The following is a 19,706-nucleotide window of genomic DNA, read 5'->3' as shown; positions in this document are numbered from 1 at the left end:
TAAAACTCTGACGAACAAAATCAAAGAAGAGGGATCCCTGGGTGGCGCAGCGGTTTGGCGCCTACCTTTGGCCCAGGGCGCGATCCTGGAGACCCGGGATCGAATCCCACATCGGGCTCCCGGTGCATGGAGCCTGCTTCTCCCTCTGCCTGTGTCTCTGCCTCTCTCTCTCTCTCTGTGACTATCATAAATAAATAAATTTAAGAAAATAAAATTATAAAACATTTAAAAAAAAAATCAAAGAAGAGGTGAGAATGTGGACATACCATGCTCATGGATAGGAAGGCCCCACATTGTCAAGATGTCGGTTCTCCCCAGCCTGACCTGTACGCTCAGTGCAATCCCAAGCCCAGCAAGTCATTTCGTGGATATTGACAAACTGATTCTAACGTCATAGACTCATGACCCAGAATAGCCACCATGATACGGGAAGAGGAGAACAAATTTGGAGGACCAACAGTACCTGGCCTCAAGACTTCCCATAAGGCTATAGTCCTCGTGACAGTGTCATATCAGTCAGACAACAGACAAATAGGTCAGTGGAATGGAATATAGAGCCAGAAATAGACTCACAGAAATAGAGCCAACTGATCTTTGACAAAGCAGCGAAGGCAATGCAATGGCGCAAAGATAGGCTCTGCAACAAATGGCGTTAGGACAACTGGATGTGCACATGCAAAACGATGAAGCTAGACACAGACCTTACACCCTTCTCAAAAATTAGCTGAAAATGGGTCATAGACATCAATGTAAAGCAAAAAAACAAAAACAAAAACAAAAACCAAAAAACAAAAAACCTATAAAACTCCTGGAAGATAACATAGGAGGACACCTAGATGACCTTGGGCGTGGTGATGACGTTTTAGCTACAGCACCAAAAGCACGATCCATGAGAGAAAGAATCAGTCGACTGAACGTCACTGAAATTAAAATCTCCTGCTCTCTGAAAGATGATGTCGAGAGAGTAAGACAAGCCACAGACTGGGAGAAAATATTTGTAAAAGACACATCTGACAAATTATTGTTATCCAGAGTATATATTAAAAAAAAAAAAAAAACCCCACCTCTTCAAACACAACAAGAAAGCCAACAACCTGAGTAAAAAATGGCTCAATGGTTGAGTGTCTGCCTTTGGCCCAGGGCATGACCCCGGGGTCCTGGGATCGAGTCCCACGTTGGGCTCCCTGCATGGGGCCTGCTTCTCCCTCTGCCTGTGTCTCTGCCTCTCTCTCTCTCTCTCATGAATAAATAAAAATCTTAAAAAAAAAAATTAAACGCACTTTTACCATACACCATCCAGCCATGGCATTCCTTGGTATTTACCCAAAGGAGCTGAAAACTCATGTTTGCACAAAACCCTGCACATGAATATTTACAGCCGCCGTAAACCTGGAAGCAGCAAGATGCCCTTCAGTAGGTGACTGGATAAATAACCTGGTCCATCCAGACAACGGGATATTACTCGGTGCTAGAAAGAAATGTGCTGTCAACCCAGGAAAAGACGGGAGGTACTTAAATGCTTGTGACGAAGTGAAAGAAGTCGTTTTGAGAGGCTGCATCCTGTAGGATTCCAAGTCTGACATTCTGGAAAAGGCAACACCACGGAGACAGTGAAAAGATCAGCGGTTGCCATGGGTGAGCAGGGAGGAGGGGGTGGGAGGGATGAAGAGGTGAAGCACGGAGGATTTCAGGGCGGTGAAAATCTCCGTATGATACCATATGGACGGGTCCAAGTCATTGCACACCTGTCCAGACCCGTAGAGGGGACACCACCGAGAGTGAGCCGTAATGTGCACGACGGGCTTTGGGCGATGATGGTGATGAAGTGTCTGTGTGGGTTCATCCGTAATAACCCACGTACCGTCGGGTGAGGGGTGTCGGTGCCTGTGTAACGAGGGGCAGCAGGTTATGGGAAACCGCTATACCCTCCTCTCCATTTTGTCATGTATCTGAAATTGTCCCCCAAAGGAAAGTCTTTAAAAAATAAAATAAATGTGGGGATCCCTGGGTGGTTCAGCGGTTTAGCACCTGCCTTTGGCCCAGGGCGTGATCCTGGAGACCCAGGATCGAGCCCCGCGTCGGGCTCCCGGCATGGAGCCTTCTCCCTCCTCCTGTGTCTCTGCCTCTCTCTCTCTATGTCTATCATAAATAAGTAAATAAATAAATCTTTAAAAAAAATAAACAAAATAAATGTGAAATGTCTAAAATCACCTGCATCATGGTGAATGACACCATGATGAGCCAAGCGGCTCCGCTGGGAGCTACAGACTCAGAACCAGGGCAGCACGGCGGAAGGCCCTGCGTGGCAGCTGACCGCGCACGGCTCCCTTCCAAGCCCCGCTGGAGAGGACGTTACAAACGACTCGAGTTCGCCTGGAAGAGGCCTCAATGTCCGCTCAAGGTTGCCCCAGGCGGGGGTTGACCCCCCCTGCTCAGTGTCACGACATAGGCCTCCTGGACCCTCGTCACCTGGCCTGGTCCCGTAGAGCATCTCGCTCACGATACCGACCACATCATGCTAATAAGACCTGAGGAGCGTTGACCGGCCAGCGCTTCGGATGCCTCATAAGACGGTTTTATCCCGGAGGGTGGGCGATGAACGCTAGTCTCAGGGTCTGTGTCACAGCTGAAGATTCGAGAGGCTCGGTGGCCTGGGCACGCCAAGCCGAGACATGGCTTCTAAGGAACAGCTGAAGCGTTTACCCCTTGCCGCCCCGGCCGTGATGAGCCGGGCAGTGCTGGCCGGGCCTCCTTGGATTTGCAGATGGCGTGCACCTCGCTTGGCGTGTCCGCCTGTCGGGGCCTCAGAGGCTGTCAGTTCTGAGTGTGGCCAGAGCGCGGCAGGTTCACACAAGGGTGCCCCCGGGGGAACGGGGCGCTGCAGGGCATCCCTGGGAACCGTGGCCTGCAAGCTGCAGCTCTGGGGCAAGCCTGGGCCCTCTGGAGCGGAGAACCGCCCTCCGTTCCGAGCGCAGCGTCTGTCGTCAGTCTGGGCCCCGGTGGAGAACGAGCCCCTGGCACGAGACCCTAGGGGGCTACACGAGCCAAGTGTTACGGGGCGGGGGGCGGGGGTAGGTCTCACCTGTGCGGCGAGGCAGGAAAAACAAGTAAAAGGCATGAATATTGCAAAGGAAGCAAGACTGTCATGTTCATAGACCAATTGCTCTCCTAACAGAAAATCGTGAAGGAATCCACCAAGAAACTACTGAACTTTGTGAATTTGGCGAGGTTGGAGGACGGGTTATCGGGGGAATGTCAGGTGTCCTCGTATACACGTTAAGAATGAACTATTGGAAATAAAGATTTTAAAATACCATTTACGGGAGCGTCAAAAGTGCAAAAAAAAAAAAAAAAAAACCACTCAGGAAATAGGTAACGAGAGGTACGGACGTCCTCCGCACTGGAAACACCGCTGGATAGGGTTTAAAATTCCCCAGGCCACGCTCAGGAGGAGGAAGTTGCATTTTGACGATTTCCATTAACCTTGATGCTTAGATTTGCTGCAATTCCTATCAAATTTCTAAAGAGATAGAAAAGGTGATTCTAAACTTAACATGGGAACTCGAGGGACCCAGGGTAGGAAAAACAGTCTTTACAAAGGGAGGGCGGGGGGCACGGGCACGTCTGCTTCACAAACTGGGACCCTGGGGATGAGCGCGAACCTGGCTCCTCCTGCACCCCACGCGCAAGACGCACGCAGCGCACACCCCGGACCCCAACGCAACAGCCGACTCCGTGGAGGCCCCAGACGAAGACGCAGGGAGATACCCTCAGGACCCGGACGTCATCGTCATCGAAGGTGTCCTGAGAGGTGACCGACGGCGCAGATCACGAGAGCAGACACGTGGGTGGATCGGAGCTCGTGAAGGGAAGGGAACCGCTCTTTGGAAACCGGGATGGCGGAGACGAAGAGGGGACCCGGGAGCAGGGGAGAGGCCGTCGCTCACCCGCAGTCCCCGGAATGTGAAGTAACGGCCGTAAGTTCACAATAAAAACATGAAAATCACACAAGAGGAGCAAGACACGGGAGCCGACAAGTCCCGAAAGCCGCGGGCACCCGAGGAGGCTCTGTAGGATTCGCCATCGGGGAAGCAGAAGGTAAAGCCGAGTCGGGGACGATTCCACGCCCACCGGAAGAGAAGACCCCTGGGTGCGGGTGTGGATGGGGCCGACGGGCTCGCGCGTCTGGCGAGGGTGTGGGGGTTACAGGCGCTTCGCGGTCCCCACCACCCCACGCCTCCCCTGGCGGGGGCCTCCCCGAGCAGCCGTCGCAACCCTCATCACAGCCCCCACTTGCAAATACCCCGGAGGTGACGAACGGATGCCAGGACGGCGGCCCGGCTGGCGTGTCCCAGTGCCCCGCGAGAGCAGCGACCACTCGGGAACGTGCCCATGTGCGACCCCTCCGCAAGGCCCACGAGCACCTGCAAGACCGGCCTGCGGGGACCGGATCGGACACAAGGGACCGGCCCCAGGGCACCTGCACTTGGGCTCCGGTCGCCGAGTCTGCTCCGGGGACGCCAGCCGGGACGGCGCTGCTCTCAGGAAGAGCCTCCCTCGGCCCGTCCCCTCCTGGACCCGGGGCCTCTCCCCCGTGGCCGAGAGCACAGGCGGGGGACGGGTGGGCGTCGGAGAGCACGGAGCCCTGGCCGACACGGGGGGGTGACGCTGGCCCCGCACGAGGACTCGGGCCGCGCTGGGCCGCTGTGTCCCCCTGGGCGTCGTGGGCCCTTAGGACCCGTGAGGACCTGGCGGCTGCGCTGTGGTCGAGGGATCCGATGTGAGAGCCCCACAGGCGACAAGCAGGGGGAGCCTGGCATGGGCAGAAAGCCCAAGTGGGGGGGCGCCCAGGGGACGGCGGGTCCGAGGGGGCCAAGCTGAGAAGCAGGAGGGCCCGGCGCCCAGGGGGGCCCTCGTCGGACACCTGGGGCCCCCAGACCTCCGGCGCTGCGCCGGCCTGTGCGCCTGTGTGTGGCCGCGAGCTCCCGGGCCGCAGTCCGGGCGGTGCGCCGTGGGCACGTTGGCGCCTGCGTGTCTGCGACTCAAGTCACGAGGGGGCCCCGCAGGCGTGTGAGGCTGCTCCTTGCAGGCCGGGGTCAGCGACCGGGCCCCACACACCCGGCCTGCAGCCCCGGGGAGGCCCAGGCACGGGTCGGCCCAGAGCAACCCCCGACAAAGGTGCCGCCAGGGGGCAGGGGCGCCCCCCCACGCACAAGGAGGACGGGTGACCGAGGAATCTTTATTGAGGATTCGCGGCAGGGGGGCCGTGCGGGGCTGCGGCTCGCGTGGGTCCTGAGCCCACAGGGTCCATTTCCAGGAGGTGCTGCGGCCGTCCCGCCCTCCCGCTAGCCTGGCCCGCCCGGGGCAGCGGCTGTCCTGCCCCCCCGCCCCCCGCTGGCAGGGTCCTTTGCTCCCGGCCCCTCCAGGTCGGGGAGCAGCAGGCGGCCAGGTCACAGCTTGTGCCGGGGGCAGTGCCGCAGGGCCTCCTGCAGGGCGTGGGTCACGCGGTCCACGTTCTCTCGGGTGGCGTTACAGCCCAGCAGGCCGATCCGAAGCACCTGCGGAGGCGGGGGGTCAACCCGGCCCTGGATGCGCCCCCGCCCCCACCCCCAGGGAGCCCCCCAGACCCGGGCGGGTGGGAGGAGCTTCCCGGTGGCTGTGGCCGGCGCCCGGCCCGGCCTCAGGGCGCCGCGTCCCCTCACCTTCCCCACGGAGGGCCCAAGGCCGCCCGTGATCTCGATGTCGAAGTGGTCCATGACGTAGTTGACGATGTCTCTCCAGTCGTAGCCGGCGGGCGCGGCCACGGTGGTGACGGTGGGCAGCCGGGCGGCCTGCGGGACACGCGACGGCTCGGGGCCAGCACTAGAAGGGGCCCGGGGAGTGCAGCCACCAGCTCCCCGCGCCCGTGCGTCTGTCCCCTCGGGCCAGTCACAGCCCCCAGGCTCAGGGAAACAGGGGAGCCTCCGCCCCCCACCCCTGGACTGCAGGCCCTGGAGGCCGACGGGCATCCTGGGCTCAGAGATCACCCGGAAAGACTCCAGGCGGGAGCTGTGACCGTGACAGTGACCGCCCGGCGACCACAGGACTGGGTCTGTTCAGAGGGGGCTGCGCAGCGGCTCCCCCTGCCCCACGTGCTCTCCCTGCCCCTGCCCCCGCCCTGCGTCCTGCCCCTGTCCTCTCTGGCCCCCGCCCCCTCCCCCGCCCCTTGCCCTCCTCCCCCACCCCGTCTCCTTCACCCCTGCTCCCCACCCTCCATGCCCTGTCCCCTACCCCTGCCCTCTGTCCCCCCACCCCCTCCCCGCCCCTTGCCTTCATCCTCCACCCCCTGACTTCTGGCCCCCGCCCCCTGCTCCCCGCCCTCCACGCCCTGTCCCCCGCCCCTTGCCCCCTGCCCCCGTCCCCCACCCCTGCCCTCTGCCTCCCCGCCCTCCACCTGCTGCCCTCCTTACGGGATCCTTCACGAAGAGCTGCAGACCCAGCCCCTGCAGGCGCTCATGCAGATATGCCGTGGCCTCCCGGTGCTGCCGCCAGCTGTTCTCCAGACCCTGGGTGGGCAGAGGGCACCAGTGGGCGGGCCGGGGAGGGCGGGAGGGGGGAGGCGGGGTGGGGTGCCTCCCTCCGTGGTGGGGGGGGGAAGCTGGTTCTCGTGCTGGGGGGGCAGCTTGAGACCACAGAGCGCCCCTGGGCTCCCCTCCCGGCCTGGCCTCTGACGCCCCTGGGAGCCCCTGAGCCCCCAGCGACCGGACCTCGAGCCGCCTCAGGGCAGTGGAAATAGTCTAGGTCTGAGGGGGCCGGTGGGGACCCAGGCGGCAGATGGGGCCCGTGGCCTCTGGTGATGGGCAGGTGGGAGCATCTCCCTGCAGGTGGGGAGGTGGCCACGGGAGAGGAGGGGGCTTCGGAGCGACACAGGGACCCGTCTTCCCAGGACCTGCTCCGTGGGCCGCCCCCTCTCGGCCCCACCCCGCTGCACTTGGCTCTGCCGCACGACGACGTACCCTCAGCGCTTCTGGTCCGCAGCCCAGGCCCGCCCGGCCCCCCAAGCAGCCCTGAGAGTCCCCCGAGGGGCTGCAGGGAGTCAGGAGCAGGGGCCCCAGAGGCCACCAGCCCCCGCCCAGGGGCTCCTGGGAGCTCGTGGCGCCCGCCCCGGGGTCCTGCACCTGCCAGGCCCTGCTGCCCGCTGCTCCCGCCCGTGCTCACCTGTTCCGCTATGAGGGCCAGGCTCTCCCTCAGGCTGTACAGGCTGATGACCGGGGTGGTGTGATGATACCTGGAAGGCGGGGCGGGGGGCAGCGTCACCGGGCGGGGGGGGGCCGGGCTCTCTGGCAACGGGTCCAGCCCACTGCCGGGCGCCGCTGTCCAGTTGGGGAATCAGACTCGGGGCGAGAGGAGCAGCTCGGTCCAGCGCGGCAGCCCCCCACCCGGCCTCGGTTTGCCCCAGCAGCCCCGAGAGGCCATGGGGCCCGCCCAGGAGAGCGCACCTCCTGGAGCCCCCGGCCCCGCGTGTGCCGTAAGGGGGCTTGGCCTGAAGCTGAGCCGCCCCAAGGAGCCCCTGCTCAGCCCCTCTCTTTGGGGGGCGGGTAAACTGAGACTCCGCAGGGGGAACATGTGGCAGGGCCGGGTCCCCCCGAGAGGACAGGGCCGGGGAGGGTGATGGGGCCGTGCTGCTGGGGAGGGCCCCGGGGGGCGTGGGGAACCGAGTCGCGGCATCGCTGGCCAACACCGCTGAGTCCTTGGGCTCTGGCCGGGCTCCGGGCTTGGACTGCAGCCTGGAAGTGGGGGGCAGCCACCCCAGGCCCCCACCAGCCGCGGCCCGGCCCCAGCCCCGCGCTCCTCACACCCTGGGCTGGTCGTCGCAGCCCCAGATGTTGGCCAGCCACTTCATGTCCAGGTAGAAGGAGACGGGCTTCGTCTTCCGAGCGTAGATCTTACTCCTGCGAGGGAAGGAGCAGCCTGAGCGCCGCCGTCTGTCCGGCTGGAGCGCCTGGGGCAGGCTCGGGAGGCTGCCTGTTCCGCGGAAGTGAGCCGGCGAGGCGGGGTGAGGCCCCCGGGACCCCGGCCCTGCGCCCCGGGGGCCCGTCTGCTCTCAGGCCGCGGGCAACGCAGCCGTCCTGAAGCTCCGTACACCTGCTCTGCAGACGGCTGCGAACAGACGGGGCCGCTGCCCACGCGAGCTCGGCTCGGGCTCAGCACAGCCCCTCCCACCATGCCCCCCACAAGCCCTGACCCCTTGAGGACTGTCTCTGAGCCGGTGAACGGCCAAGGGCAGCTGACAGCAGTCATCTGCTGGGGCCCGTGCCCCATCCCAGCCTGGCCCGGCGTGGGGTCTGGACGCCAGGGACGTGGGGGCCCCCGGGGGCTGCCGGACAGAGCTGGCCCACGTCCACCCCCTGGAGCGGCTTGTGCATTGGCTCCAGGACGCTGAGCCGGGGGTGGAGGCCTGGGGGACGGGCACTGGACCCCGTCCTCGCTTGAGGCTGGGAAGCTTCCCTAATGCCAGGCCCTGCATCCCCACCCCAAGCCCGGGCTCCGGGAGGAGCCTCATGGAGCTGGCCTCACACCCCCGACCCTCACGGCGCCCTGGCTGCCACCGGCCTGTGGCCTCGGAGCTCCGGCGCACCTGTCCGGGGTGTCCCGGGTGGGCCATGAGCAGTCCGGTGCCTGAGCACCGCCCAAGGAGCCCTCGGTCCCTTGCCCTTCCCTCCTCGGGGGCCACCCGGCCTCACTGCTCATCCAGCCCCAGGCGGGGGCCCCGGGGTCACTCACTTGGCCTTGTCACTGAAGGAGATGAGGGACGTCCCTGGAGGCGAGTTCAGGACCTTCTGGGAGCCCGAGTACAAGACGTCAATGCCTGTGGAGAGGCGGGGCGTGTGCTCCTGGGGGCCGCTCCCCGCGGGTGGGACCGTGGGGCGGGGGTGCCCACCCGGCAGGTCCAAAGCGGAGAGCTGTCCGAAGCAGGGTGGACGCTCCTGTTGGATTCAACGCTCTACCTACGCGACCTGACGCCATCTCGGGGGGATTGGGTTAAGCCACAGGCCCCCCACGTGCGGTCTGCTTGGTGCGGAGAAACCCCGCACGTGGTGTGAGGGTTGCGCGGGCCCGTGGCGGCCACCAAATGTGCACCCGAGGTCACCCGGCCCGGAACGCTCTGTAGGCCTAACTCCTGAGAGCGCGAGCCCGGCGAGAACCGAGGGACCACCGCCAGGAGAGAGGCGAACCGTGGCTGGTCACGTAGTCGGGACCCTGCTGGCCGGGCGCCTCCACGCACGTGGCCGACGCTCCCCGACCTTACGTTGGGGTCTACGGACTCCAATACAGAGCGCAAAGGTGCGGAGGGCGCCCTGGGCCCCACGTCGGCTTCTCCGGGCTGCACTGTCTCCCGGGACGTGGGCCGGAGCCTCGTCGCCCGGGGGCACGGTGTGGGCATCCTGGGGACGGCCTCGCCACCCGGCAATGCGTCCCCAGGGCCCCCCCCCCAAGCCTGTCCCTTCATGGTGGGCCCTGCATGGAGCTCCTGGGTGGAGCGGGTTCTGGGGAGCGCCCTGCTGAGCAGCTGGGGATTCGGACTTCCCGCTGCGGGGAGATGCTGAGCCCACGGGGCCAACCCTGCACACGGGACTCACGGCGTGTGACCGGCCGACGGGGACACTGTGGCCCAGCCTGGCACGTCCCCCGCCCACTCCTGGGGGCCCGCGCCTCTCCAGGTGCTGGAGGAGCTTCTCCCTCCCGCCTGCCGCCCACATCGGGGGCTGACGGCCCCCACAGACGCTGGGTGTCGATTAGCTGGTGGGTCCCGTCCCGCTCGGAGCCCACGGTGGGCCGATGGCGGGCTTGCGGGCGCTGCCGACGGAGCCTTTCCCTCCAGGGCCGCAGTGGCCGGGGTGATGGGGCCGGGCCTTACCTTGCTGGTCCATGTAGATGGGGACCCCGCCCAGAGCTGCCACGGTGTCCACCAGGAGCAGGCACTTGTACCTGGGGGTGTAGGGCAGTGGAGGGGAGCAGGGAGGCGTCTGACTCTGGGCTCCCGGGGGCCCCTGGGAACTTCCAGAAGGCCAGCGCGGAAGCCTGGGAGGCTCCTCCCGGACCACCCCACCCCCGGACCCCAGACCCAGCTCCGTGTGGGAAGCGGCTGCGCGGGGGCGGAGCAGGTGTCAACGCGGGGACCTTGGGGCGTGTGAGGGCCCGGTGTGCCGACCATGCAGGCAGAGCCCAGGGGCACAGAGTCCAGCCCCGGTCCGGAGCTCTGACTCTCCTCCATCTCCACATTTTCTTAGAAATTTAGAAAAAAAAAAAAATGGCCTGGGGCCACCTGGCTGGTTCAGTAGGTGGAGTGTGGGACTCGATGGCAGGATGGCAGGGCCGTGGGTTTGAGCCCCACGCTGGGCACAGAGATTACCTAAAAAAAATTCTTTTCACAGGCGTAAAGCATATCCCACGGTGGGCACAGAGGGGAGGGGGACGGCCCGGGGGTCGCAGCCCAGGCTCGGTCTAGCAGATGACGCCCGGGGACAGTGCCCGGCGCTGAGTGACGCGGCGGGAGGCCAGAGGCCGGGGGAGGGGGCTGTCCTCACCTGTGGCAGAGGTCCCCGTAGCCGTCCAGGGGCTGCAGCACGCCGCACGATGACTCCCCCTGCGTCAGGAACAGCAGCGCCGGCTTGTGCTGGGCCAGGCCCTGAGGGGACAGAGGGGGGCACAGACGGGACGGCTGCGGGCGGTGGCAGCGCGTGGGCCCTGGGCAGGGCCAGCTCGGCCCCCACACCCCCGCCCCCCGCGCGGCAGACAGACCCGGGGGTGGCAGCTGGACGTGCCTGGTCCCCGTCCGGGGAGCTCTGGGCTGGCACCTGGCCTGGGGTGGGGGCTCCCTTCCGGGGACCTTGCCCGGTTGGCACAGGGTCCAGGCTGCCTGGGGCGCACCTTTCCTGACAGGGAGGGACTGGCCTCGGCATGTCCCACCCCCCACATCCCCCACGCGACTGGGCTGCTGACTCAGTTTCCCTGCCACACAGAACCCTCCCTATCAGGCTTTCCACCGGCTCCCAGGTCTGGGATGTCCCCTGCGCCCCGTCACCTGGTGCTGGGAGGGGCTGAGGGCCAGCAACCAGCCCCCGTCTGCTGGTCCCTCCCCAGGACGGACGAGCCCCCCACCTCTTCCACGTCCTGCAGCGTGTAGTAGTCTCCAGGGTCCTTGACCATCGAGTGCACCCGGGCTCCTAGGGAGGGGCACAGAGTGGTGAGCCTGTGGGAGCCTGTGGGAGCCTGTGGGAGCCTGTGGGGGCGGGTTCCCCCCCACCCTGGCCCGAAGCCGGAGAGGAGAGGAAGGTGAGGGGTGCTCAGCGAGGCTGCTGTCTGTGAGCCGAGGTTTCCGGGGTGCAGGGGGGAGAGTGCTCAGGCTCAGCTACACCGCCCCTGCCCCGGCCTAGCCTCCCGGAGCCCAGCCAGGCCCCCCACCCGCGAAGCCAGCCAGCCTTTGCACACAGCCAGGTGGACTGTGCCGTCGAGCACCGTTCGGTGGCCGAGTGGAGGAGAACAGGTGAGTGGGGGCTCAGGACGCAGGCCCTGGGCCGCCCCCTCTGGGACCCCCGTGCACCCCCCGCGGCCCCCTGCCTTCTGGAGGAGGGAGGAGCCCCAGGACCACTCGAGCCCCGGGGGGAACCCAAGGCCAGGTGCAGGCTGGGGCAGAGCCTCTGGAGGGCGGGAGCCTGAGGTCACCCGGGCCCCACCTGTGCCCCAGGACGCCTCCCTCTGCAAACCAGTGTGTGGACTCGAGGGGACCAGGTGAGGGGGGGGACCCCTTAGGCCCCTGGGGGCTGTCCATTAACCAGGACGGAGTGCGGCCATGTGTGGAGCTGACGGTGCAGGAGCTGCGGGCTGTTGCCAAAGGCCGAGGTCAATCATTAAACCCCTGCACGCTCCTGCTCCTCAAAACCTTTCCTCCAGAGGTGCCGACCTCCTCTGCGCCCCTGCACTCTGCGATGCTGGGAGGGGCTTTCGGCCTCTGAAACCCTGTCCTGTCCCAGAGCAGGGGCGACGCCTCAGCCCAGGAGAGCCGCGGGGCCTGTCGGGTTTGTGCCGGGAGCTGGGGCTCCCCGCGGCGCTGCCTCCCCACGTGCTCCGGGGACGCCTGTCCTTGCACGCTGGGAGCCTGGAAGGTACGGGGGTCTCTCGAGCACCCCAATGCCCACTTGGAGAAGCCAGCAGCCAGCCTGGCGGGGAGGTGGAGGCACGAGGCGGGGGAGAGCCCTCGTGGGGAGCGCGGACGGGTCAGCCCAGGAGGCTCGGGGAAGGTCAGGAGCCCGCAGCCCACCCCCGGCCCATCCGGTACCGATGCGCTCCCCGATGTCCGCGGCCCGCTGCCCCCAGATGCCGTTGGCCCCGACCAGGAAGGAGTCGCCCGGCTCCAGGAGGTTGAACAGGGCGGCCTCCAGGGCGCAGTGTCCCGAGCCGCTGACGGCCAGGGTCAGGGGGTTCTTGGTCTGGAACACGTACTGGATGCCTTCCTTGATCTCATCCATGATCTGCGGGCAGGGGCGTGCAGGTCAGCCGTGTGCCCCTTGCCCTCGCCCACGGAGGAGGCCGGGGCGCCCGCTGCGCCCCCCTGGACGTCCTACCTGGAACATCTCCTTGTGCATGTGCCCGATCATCTGCAGCCCTCCGGCCGCCAGGATGCGTGGGGCCAGGTTGGAAGGGCCGGGCCCCAGCAGAAGCCGGTTCGGGATGGACAAGGGCTTGAGCAGGGCCTTCGGGGGGGCCACCAGCAGCTGCTGGGAGGCCATGGTCCGCACCCAACCTGCCGCCTGTGGCCCCAGGGCCACACTGGCCCTGGCCAGTGCTCGGAACATTTCCCAGAGGGCCTTGTGGGGCGTCCAAAGGCAAGGCGGTCGATGGGCTCCCGCTACGCCCTCTGCCTTGCGTTGTTTGCCGCCGGTACCTGACCCTTTATTGACGCTTCTCCCGGACGGACGTCAGGGCCTGACAGCCGGGGTGTTGAACCCTTGCTGCAGGGAGGAGCCTCCAGAGTCCAGTGAATGAAAAACAGAGCTTGGCAAGTTGTCCTCTGCCCTCGAGCTCCTCCCGGCTCCTCTAGGCTGTCAGGTGCCCGGCCCCAGCCAAGGGGGTCCTGCGGGGCTCAGGGGGGCTCAAAGTTTTTCTTAAAGGATCAGAGAGCAAATATTTCCAGCTTGGCAGGCCCTACAGGCTGTATGGCGGCTTCAGGCCTGCTGTGATGGTGCAAGAGTGGCTGTGGTGGGGTTGCTGGGTGCCAATAAAACTTTATTTGTAAAAACAAGCGGTGGGCCCGATTCGGCTTAGGGGCCACAGTCTGCTGAGCTAAGGGAAAGGCTCAATTTAGGAGACACGTCTGCCCCGTGTGTGTAGACGCACGAGTGTGCATGCGCACGCTCACACGGAGGACATGTCCCTCCTGGTCCTTCCCTGTGCCTCTCGTTCCCAAGGGCCCTGAGGTTTGGTGTTCTCTCGTGTAACCAAGGACATGTTTGCCTGCGGAGCCTTCTCTGCCCGCTGAGTGGGTAGAATAAATGTAAGTCAAGAAGCAGGAAGAGGGGCCAGGGCCAGCTGAGGCAGGGACACCTGTGCTGTGGGGACACCTGCGAAGTGGAGACACCTGTACAGCGGACACACCTGTGCTACAAGGACACCTGCACGCGGAGACACCTGTGCAGCGGAGCCACTAGTGTCCCAGGGAGTCAGAAAAGCCTCTGCTGCCAGGAACCGGGGGAGGGGGCGCCCGCTGGCCGTTCCCTGAGCAGCACCAATACTGCTCGTCGCTCCCAAGGGGGCCTGGTTGGGGCGAGTGCGTCCTCCCGCTCTGTGCTCGGGGCTCTGGCACCGCGGGCCTTAGTGACCAGGGGAACCTCAGGGCTTCCTGCAGGAGGCTTCACGGTGATGGAGGACGCAGGACCGTCCCCTGGGGCCTGGCACGTGCCCCTCCCCGGTGACGACTGGATCCCCAGCTCAGCCAAATCCCTTCATCCAGCTCTTGGTGCCGGCTCTGGGCTTGTTGGGCATCCCAGGGCTGCGGGGACCCAGGAGCCTTGGCCATGGTCTGGCCCCCGGGGACTTGCACGGCCTTGCCGGAGACGTGGTGCTCTGTCGTCTGATGGGCAAAGAAGCGGGCAGAGGGCCCGGGCCCCACACGCCAGCCAGGCAGCCCAGGGCGGCCCGGGAAGGTGAGGCCCCAGCTGGCCTCGGGCACATGTGCCGTGGGAGGCTGGGCCCCCCCAGCACAGGAAGGCTGTGTAGGAGCCCCCTCCTGCCCCCCCCGGCCCTCCCTGCCCCCAGCACTACTCCCTCTGGACCAGGCCCAGCCTGGCTGCTCCATCTGGTGCAGTGTCGGCAAGAAGAGCAGGGCCCTCACCGGGCGGGGGGAGGGTGGGCCAGGGGAGTCCCGGGGTCTGCACAGGCCCAGGGAGCTGAGAGCCTCGTAGAGATGGGGGTGGGGCGGGGAGGAGAACCCCAGGGGCTGCCAGGGAAAGGTCAAGGGGGAGTGGGAGAACTGGGAGGACGCAGAGGAAACTAGGGAGCCCAGAACAACGCGGGGAGGCCCCCACAGCTAGAGGCCCCCCGATGCAGCCGGCCGTCTCGGGTCCTGCCCCACCGTGGCGTCTGGGACATCCGTGCAGCCCTGGGCTCTGGAGTCACGGTGTGGAGCCAGCTCCACCCGAGCTGACCACCACGGGCATGTCCTGTCTGCCGGGACAGGGGCCGCTCCCCTCGGCTCAGCCGCTGCCCCCGCTCCTTGCCCACAGCCCCCTGGGCTGGGCTCGTCCCCTCGGTGACCACACCCCTTCCCCTGGGTCCATCCTCCCTCCCAGCCAAGGGGCTGCACCCCCCCAGGCACAGCCCCCATCACTCCAGGCTAACAAGTGCATCTGTGGCCTTTGCAGGGACCGTTCCCTCTGCCGGGAACGCTTGTCCCCCTTTGTCCAGCCCTGCTGGCCCTTCCTTCGGGGCTGTGGCCCAGCCTCCTGTCCAGGGAGTCATCTCCCCCGCGTGGAGTCCCCTGCCGGCCCTTCCACCACAAGCCTCATGCCACATGCGTCACGCGGTTTGCAGCCTGCCCGCCCCGCCCCAGGCAGGACCCCACGTTGGACAGCACCGCGTGTGGGCACGGCACGTGGGGGGGCAGCCCGGGCCCAGTCCTGGCAGGCGGGTGGGTGGGTGCAGCCCAGGGAAACCAGGAGGGGGTGTGCCTTGTTCCCAAACAGGAAGATGCGCGGAGTTGGCGTCACCGGGAGGGGACTGTTGCAATCCCGAGAGGCGTTTCCTCAGGCCGCGAGGCGATTGGGAGCCCAGGAAGCCCGCGAGGACAGCCAGCGGCCGGGCAGGTGAGCGACCTCTGTGTCTGCAGGCTGGAGATAAAGGCCCCCTGGCCAGGTGCAGGCGGTGTCAGCCCCACCCCGGAGGGCGGCCGTGCTCGCCCGATGCCGGGCCCTGGGGGCGGGGGCAGGGTGCGTGCCCCCTGTCCCCTCGGGGCTCCAGGCGGGCGGCGACCTCAGCTGTGATAACTGCCCGCTCCGGCCGGGCACCTGAGGACGCTCCGCTCTACGCCCGCAGCCAGGGGCAGCCTGCCGAGCGGTGGCGGGCAGCAAGGGCCAGTGGGGGCCCCGGGCTCAGCGTCCCAGCCCGCCGGGTCCCAGCTGGGGAGGGACGGTCAGCCTGGGCGGCAGGAGCAGGTCCCCGCGGGGAGCGTCGTGAGAGCCTGTGCTTAGCTGGGGGTGACGGGTGTCGCGGGCCCTGACACACCGATCGGCACCACCCCTGCTCCCCGCCGAGCTGCGCCCCTGCGGCACCCGGCACCCTGGGGTGCAGGACACAGGGCCCAGCGTGAAATGCCTGCCCCCAGGGAAGGCCCGGGAGCCTGGGCCGGGCAGCAGCAGCGGGGCGTCGAGGGCGATGGGGAGTCCCGCGTGCAGGGGAGTGGGCACGGGGTGGGGGGGACACGGGACTAGGCCCCGCCCACGCGACGTGACCCAGAGCTGCTCACACACATGTGCAAGGGGCGGAGCAGCTCCAGCAGCCGTGACTGAGCATCCCTGGGGCTCCCCAGGTGCCGGCTCCGTGCATCTCGGGGCCTCCTGGGGGTGGGGCCACCTGGGGGCTCTGGGCTGCTGTTGGGTTCATAATGCGACAGTAGTGGCGATGCAGGGCGACTCGGGCTGGTGGCCGTCCCACCCGGAGCCTCCTGCCGGCCGGTGACCCCGTGAGGCAGCCGCGCCCCCTGAGCCCCCCGGGGTCCCCATGCCCCCCCGCAGTCCCCACGCCCCCCACGCCCCCCCGCGCTCCCGTGCCTCCCGCGCCCCCATACCCCCTGGGGTCCCCTGCCCCCCACACGCCCCATGCCCTCCGTGGCCCCCAAACCCCGGCGCCCCTCCCCGCGGGGCGGCTGTGCCAGCTCGACCGGATTTGCCGTCGAGACACATTTGAGTCGGTTCCTAGGTCACGCTTGAGCGGGCTTCTTCAGTGACATTCGGCCTTGGGTGCTGCCCTGAGCCCAGCAGCAGCCAGGGCCGCCCAGGCCCCCACCCGGGAGGTGGCTCAGCGTCCGGGCAGGAATCAGAGGGCGGCGCGGGTGCCGTCCACGTCGGGAGCCACAGGCGCAGGTGTGGCCGGGCCGCCGGGCGGCGTCACCACGAGCCTTAACGCCACCGAAATTCAGCACGAGGGCTGTGGAACCCGGGCAGCACATCCTCCGGAAGAGTTCTCAGGAGCTCCGGCGGCCTCGAGGCCCGGCCCCCACCCCCAGGACCCGCCTGCCCACCGGGGCCCCTCGACCTCCTGCACCCCAACCGGTGCTGGCGTGAGAGGCGCCCCTCAGGGCCTTCCTCGCGGGCTTCCTGGGGCCCCGGGGTCCTCCTGGGAGGCGGGCCTGGCTCCCCTCCCCCCGCCCTGCGCCCCGGGGTGTTTCTCCCACGGTGGGTCCTCCGGAGGCGCTGAGCTCGGGCCCCAGGGAGGGGCCCACGGCGAGACCCGCGGCACCAGTGGCACCAGCCCCCACCCCGGCCGCCCTCCTAACCCCAGCCTGCGTGTCTGAGCGCGGCCCTCCTGGGTCACCCCATGCGTGTCTCTCTGGAGCTCCAGGGACCAAGATGCTTTGCCCACCGAGGCCAGGGAGCAAAGGGATGTCTAGGACCCCAGACCCTTCCCCGGAGCACTGCCCGCCCCCCCATGCCTCCCCCCGTCAGCCTGAGGCACCCCTTCCAGGTGGGGAGGGAGACGCCTGGGGGTACCTGGAGGTGGCCTCCTCGGAGTCTGGGCACGGCCCCTAAACTGCGGAAGGGCTCAGGAGCTACGTCAGGGATTCACCTGCGGTGACCTCTAGCACTCCGTCCGCCGCACGAGCCAGGTGAGCTCTCCTTAGGGTTCCGAGGGTTGAGGCTGGGGAAGCAGGGGTGGGGCCCGCGGAATCCACTCTCGGTCCTCAGGAGAGAATTCCTTGACCCCATCCTCAGGACTCCCGGGAGCCCCCACCACAGGCCCGTGGGCAGGCTCGGCATGGGGCGCAGAGAGCAGGGGCGCGGCCTCTCCTGGGAGGTGGTGGGGCTGGGGGTGGGTACCTAGAGGCCCCCCAGGGCGCAGCCTGAGCAGCTGCTTGCCCCTTCTGCGCCCAGTGTCCTCATCCAAAATCAGGGCCACGGTGACCGGGGAGCCCAGGGCTGCCAGGGACACAGGGGCCTCCTCTGCAGTGTCTCTGGCCCCTGTCATGCTCCTCGGGCCCCCAGGACTCAGACTTCCAGGGATGTGAGGCCCCACAAGCCTGAGCGAGATGCCCAGGCCAGGATGACTCAGCTCCGCCTTCTCTGAGACGACCCACATCCAAGCCAGGTCGGGCTGGCCAAGAGGACGCTGCTCAGGGCGGGTGGGGACGTGCGGGTCCGCTGGGGCTGGGCGGCCGCCACGTGCCTGCACCCAAGCCGCCGCACCCACTGCTGCAAAATCCTGCCATGGTCACATCTCCAGGGCTTCCAGGTCCCATCGGGTGGATGGTGTCCTCCCCAAATAGATGTTCTAGTCCCGGCGAATGTGACCGCCGTCCGGGACTGGTGTCCTCACAAGGGGAGGGAGTTTGGGCACAGGCCGGCTCTCGCGGGAAAAGGCCCAGATCCCCCGGCGGCTGCACAGACTGGCCCCCGCCCCGCAGACGCCCGACCTGTCCCACGGCCCTTCCACGGCTGACCGTCGCTGAGGGCTTCGTGGGCATCTGTTCCCCTAAAGGCGGCCACTTTCTAGAGGGGGGCTGGGTGTGGATGCCGCGGAGGAGCTGAATGGGTAGATTCTTCTGGGCCCGGGCCCAGATCCAGGCCGCACGCCCCCCACGGGCTCTGTCTGGGGCCGGGCTGTGGGTGCCCGCCCTCGCCTGCATCTCTGCCAGCAACGGCCACCAGCCCCCGCACCCTGGTGCTTTCCAACACCCAGTGGGCTCTGCTCTTCCGGGGCCTTCTCCCGGGAAAATGAATGCAGTGCCTCCCTGGATGCACTTTCACAGCAGAGGTTAAGGCAAAGGTGTTCAGGCCCCCCCCTCCCGGGAGCTCTGTGGGTGGGCGTCTGCCTTCGGCTCAGGGTGTGACCCCGGCGTCCCGGGATCGAGTCCCGCATCCCTGCAGGGAGCCTGCTTCTCCCTCCGCCTGTGTCTCTACCTCTCTCTGTGTCTCTCATGAATAAATAAATAAAATCTTAAAAAAAAAAAAGATAAAGGTATTTATGCACGCACTGTAAATAATTTTGAAAAAGAACGAAACAAATTCAAAACAGATGAAACGCCTAGAAGCCCCGTATTTCCACCAAGCCGCTTTCAGAATGGGAGGCTGTCACTTTCTCACGCTCACGTTGCCAGATGTTCGCCTGCGTCCCCGCAGTCGTTGGCAGTAGGCTGGCATCTGGGTGGAGTCGGCGCCAGAACACTCTCGGGTCCCCGGCAGCAGGACACAGCAGAGCAGGGCCACACGCGATCACGGGCTCCTCCTGAGTGCTCCCGGACACTCGGGCTTTGTCGGTCTCTTCCATTCCAATTTTTAAAAAAATACTTTAATTAAAAAAAAAAGATTTATTGATTTATTTATTTACGAGAGACAGAGAGAGAGAGAGAGGCCGAGACACAGGTAGAGGGAGAAGCAGGCTCCATGCAGGGACCCGATGCAGGACTCGATCCCGGGTCTCCAGGATCACACCTTGGGCTGCAGGCGGCACTAAACGGCTGAGCCACCCAGGAATCCCAGATTTTAATTTTTTTAAAGTCATCTCTACGTCCACCGTGGGGCTCGAACTCACAACCTTGAGATTAAGAGTCGAGCACTCTACCGACGGGGCCAGCTGGGTGCCCCTCAATTTATTCATTTATTTATTTTTTAATGAGCGAACGAAGAAACGATTTCTTAAGCCACGTGACGGATGGTACGGCCGCAGCAGCCGCTGTCCGCCTCCGCGGGCTGGGCAGGGAGCAGGCGCGTTCGGGTCACCTGCAGCTGGTACCGACACTGTCCACGGTGCTTCTAGAGCAGATTTATTTTCATGGGCTCGGCCTGACATGCAGGGAGCTGTTGCTCACCTGCTGTGCAGAAGGGGGTCCACCCGCAGGCCCCCGGGAGGGCTCCCAGCACCCTCAGGGGTCAGAGGGCCCCGCCGCTGCCATCGCCCGAGCAGCGTGGTTCAGGCTGAGCACCCGAGTCTCCAGCGGGCAGAGGGACCCTGTGCCC

General features: G+C 65.9%; 1 protein-coding gene and 1 long non-coding RNA gene across 2 annotated transcripts; one reads left to right on the top strand and one right to left on the bottom strand.

The window, feature by feature from the left end:
* Nucleotides 1-5,225: 5,225 nt before the first annotated feature.
* Nucleotides 5,226-12,977, bottom strand: AGXT (alanine--glyoxylate aminotransferase). The gene is made up of 11 exons (XM_072797002.1): nt 12,606-12,977; nt 12,320-12,512; nt 11,143-11,207; nt 10,569-10,669; nt 9,899-9,969; nt 8,764-8,848; nt 7,836-7,931; nt 7,198-7,267; nt 6,450-6,545; nt 5,703-5,831; nt 5,226-5,558 (listed from the first exon to the last, which is right to left on the bottom strand). The coding sequence occupies exons 1-11, from the start codon at nt 12,834-12,836 to the stop codon at nt 5,451-5,453; spliced, it is 1,245 nt and encodes a 414-aa protein (XP_072653103.1). The 5' UTR covers nt 12,837-12,977; the 3' UTR covers nt 5,226-5,450.
* Nucleotides 11,930-18,967, top strand: LOC140616340 (uncharacterized). Its single transcript, XR_012016869.1, has 4 exons — nt 11,930-12,146; nt 15,222-15,341; nt 16,453-17,359; nt 17,625-18,967. It is a non-coding gene; the product is annotated as an uncharacterized lncRNA (long non-coding RNA).
* Nucleotides 18,968-19,706: the final 739 nt, after the last annotated feature.

The sequence above is a fragment of the Canis lupus genome, chromosome 24 (assembly GCF_048164855.1).
Source record: "Canis lupus baileyi chromosome 24, mCanLup2.hap1, whole genome shotgun sequence".
NCBI classification, from domain to species: domain Eukaryota; kingdom Metazoa; phylum Chordata; class Mammalia; order Carnivora; family Canidae; genus Canis; species Canis lupus.
The sequence above is the reverse complement of the archived record's forward strand: the minus strand, read 5'-3'. Positions and strand labels throughout refer to the sequence as shown.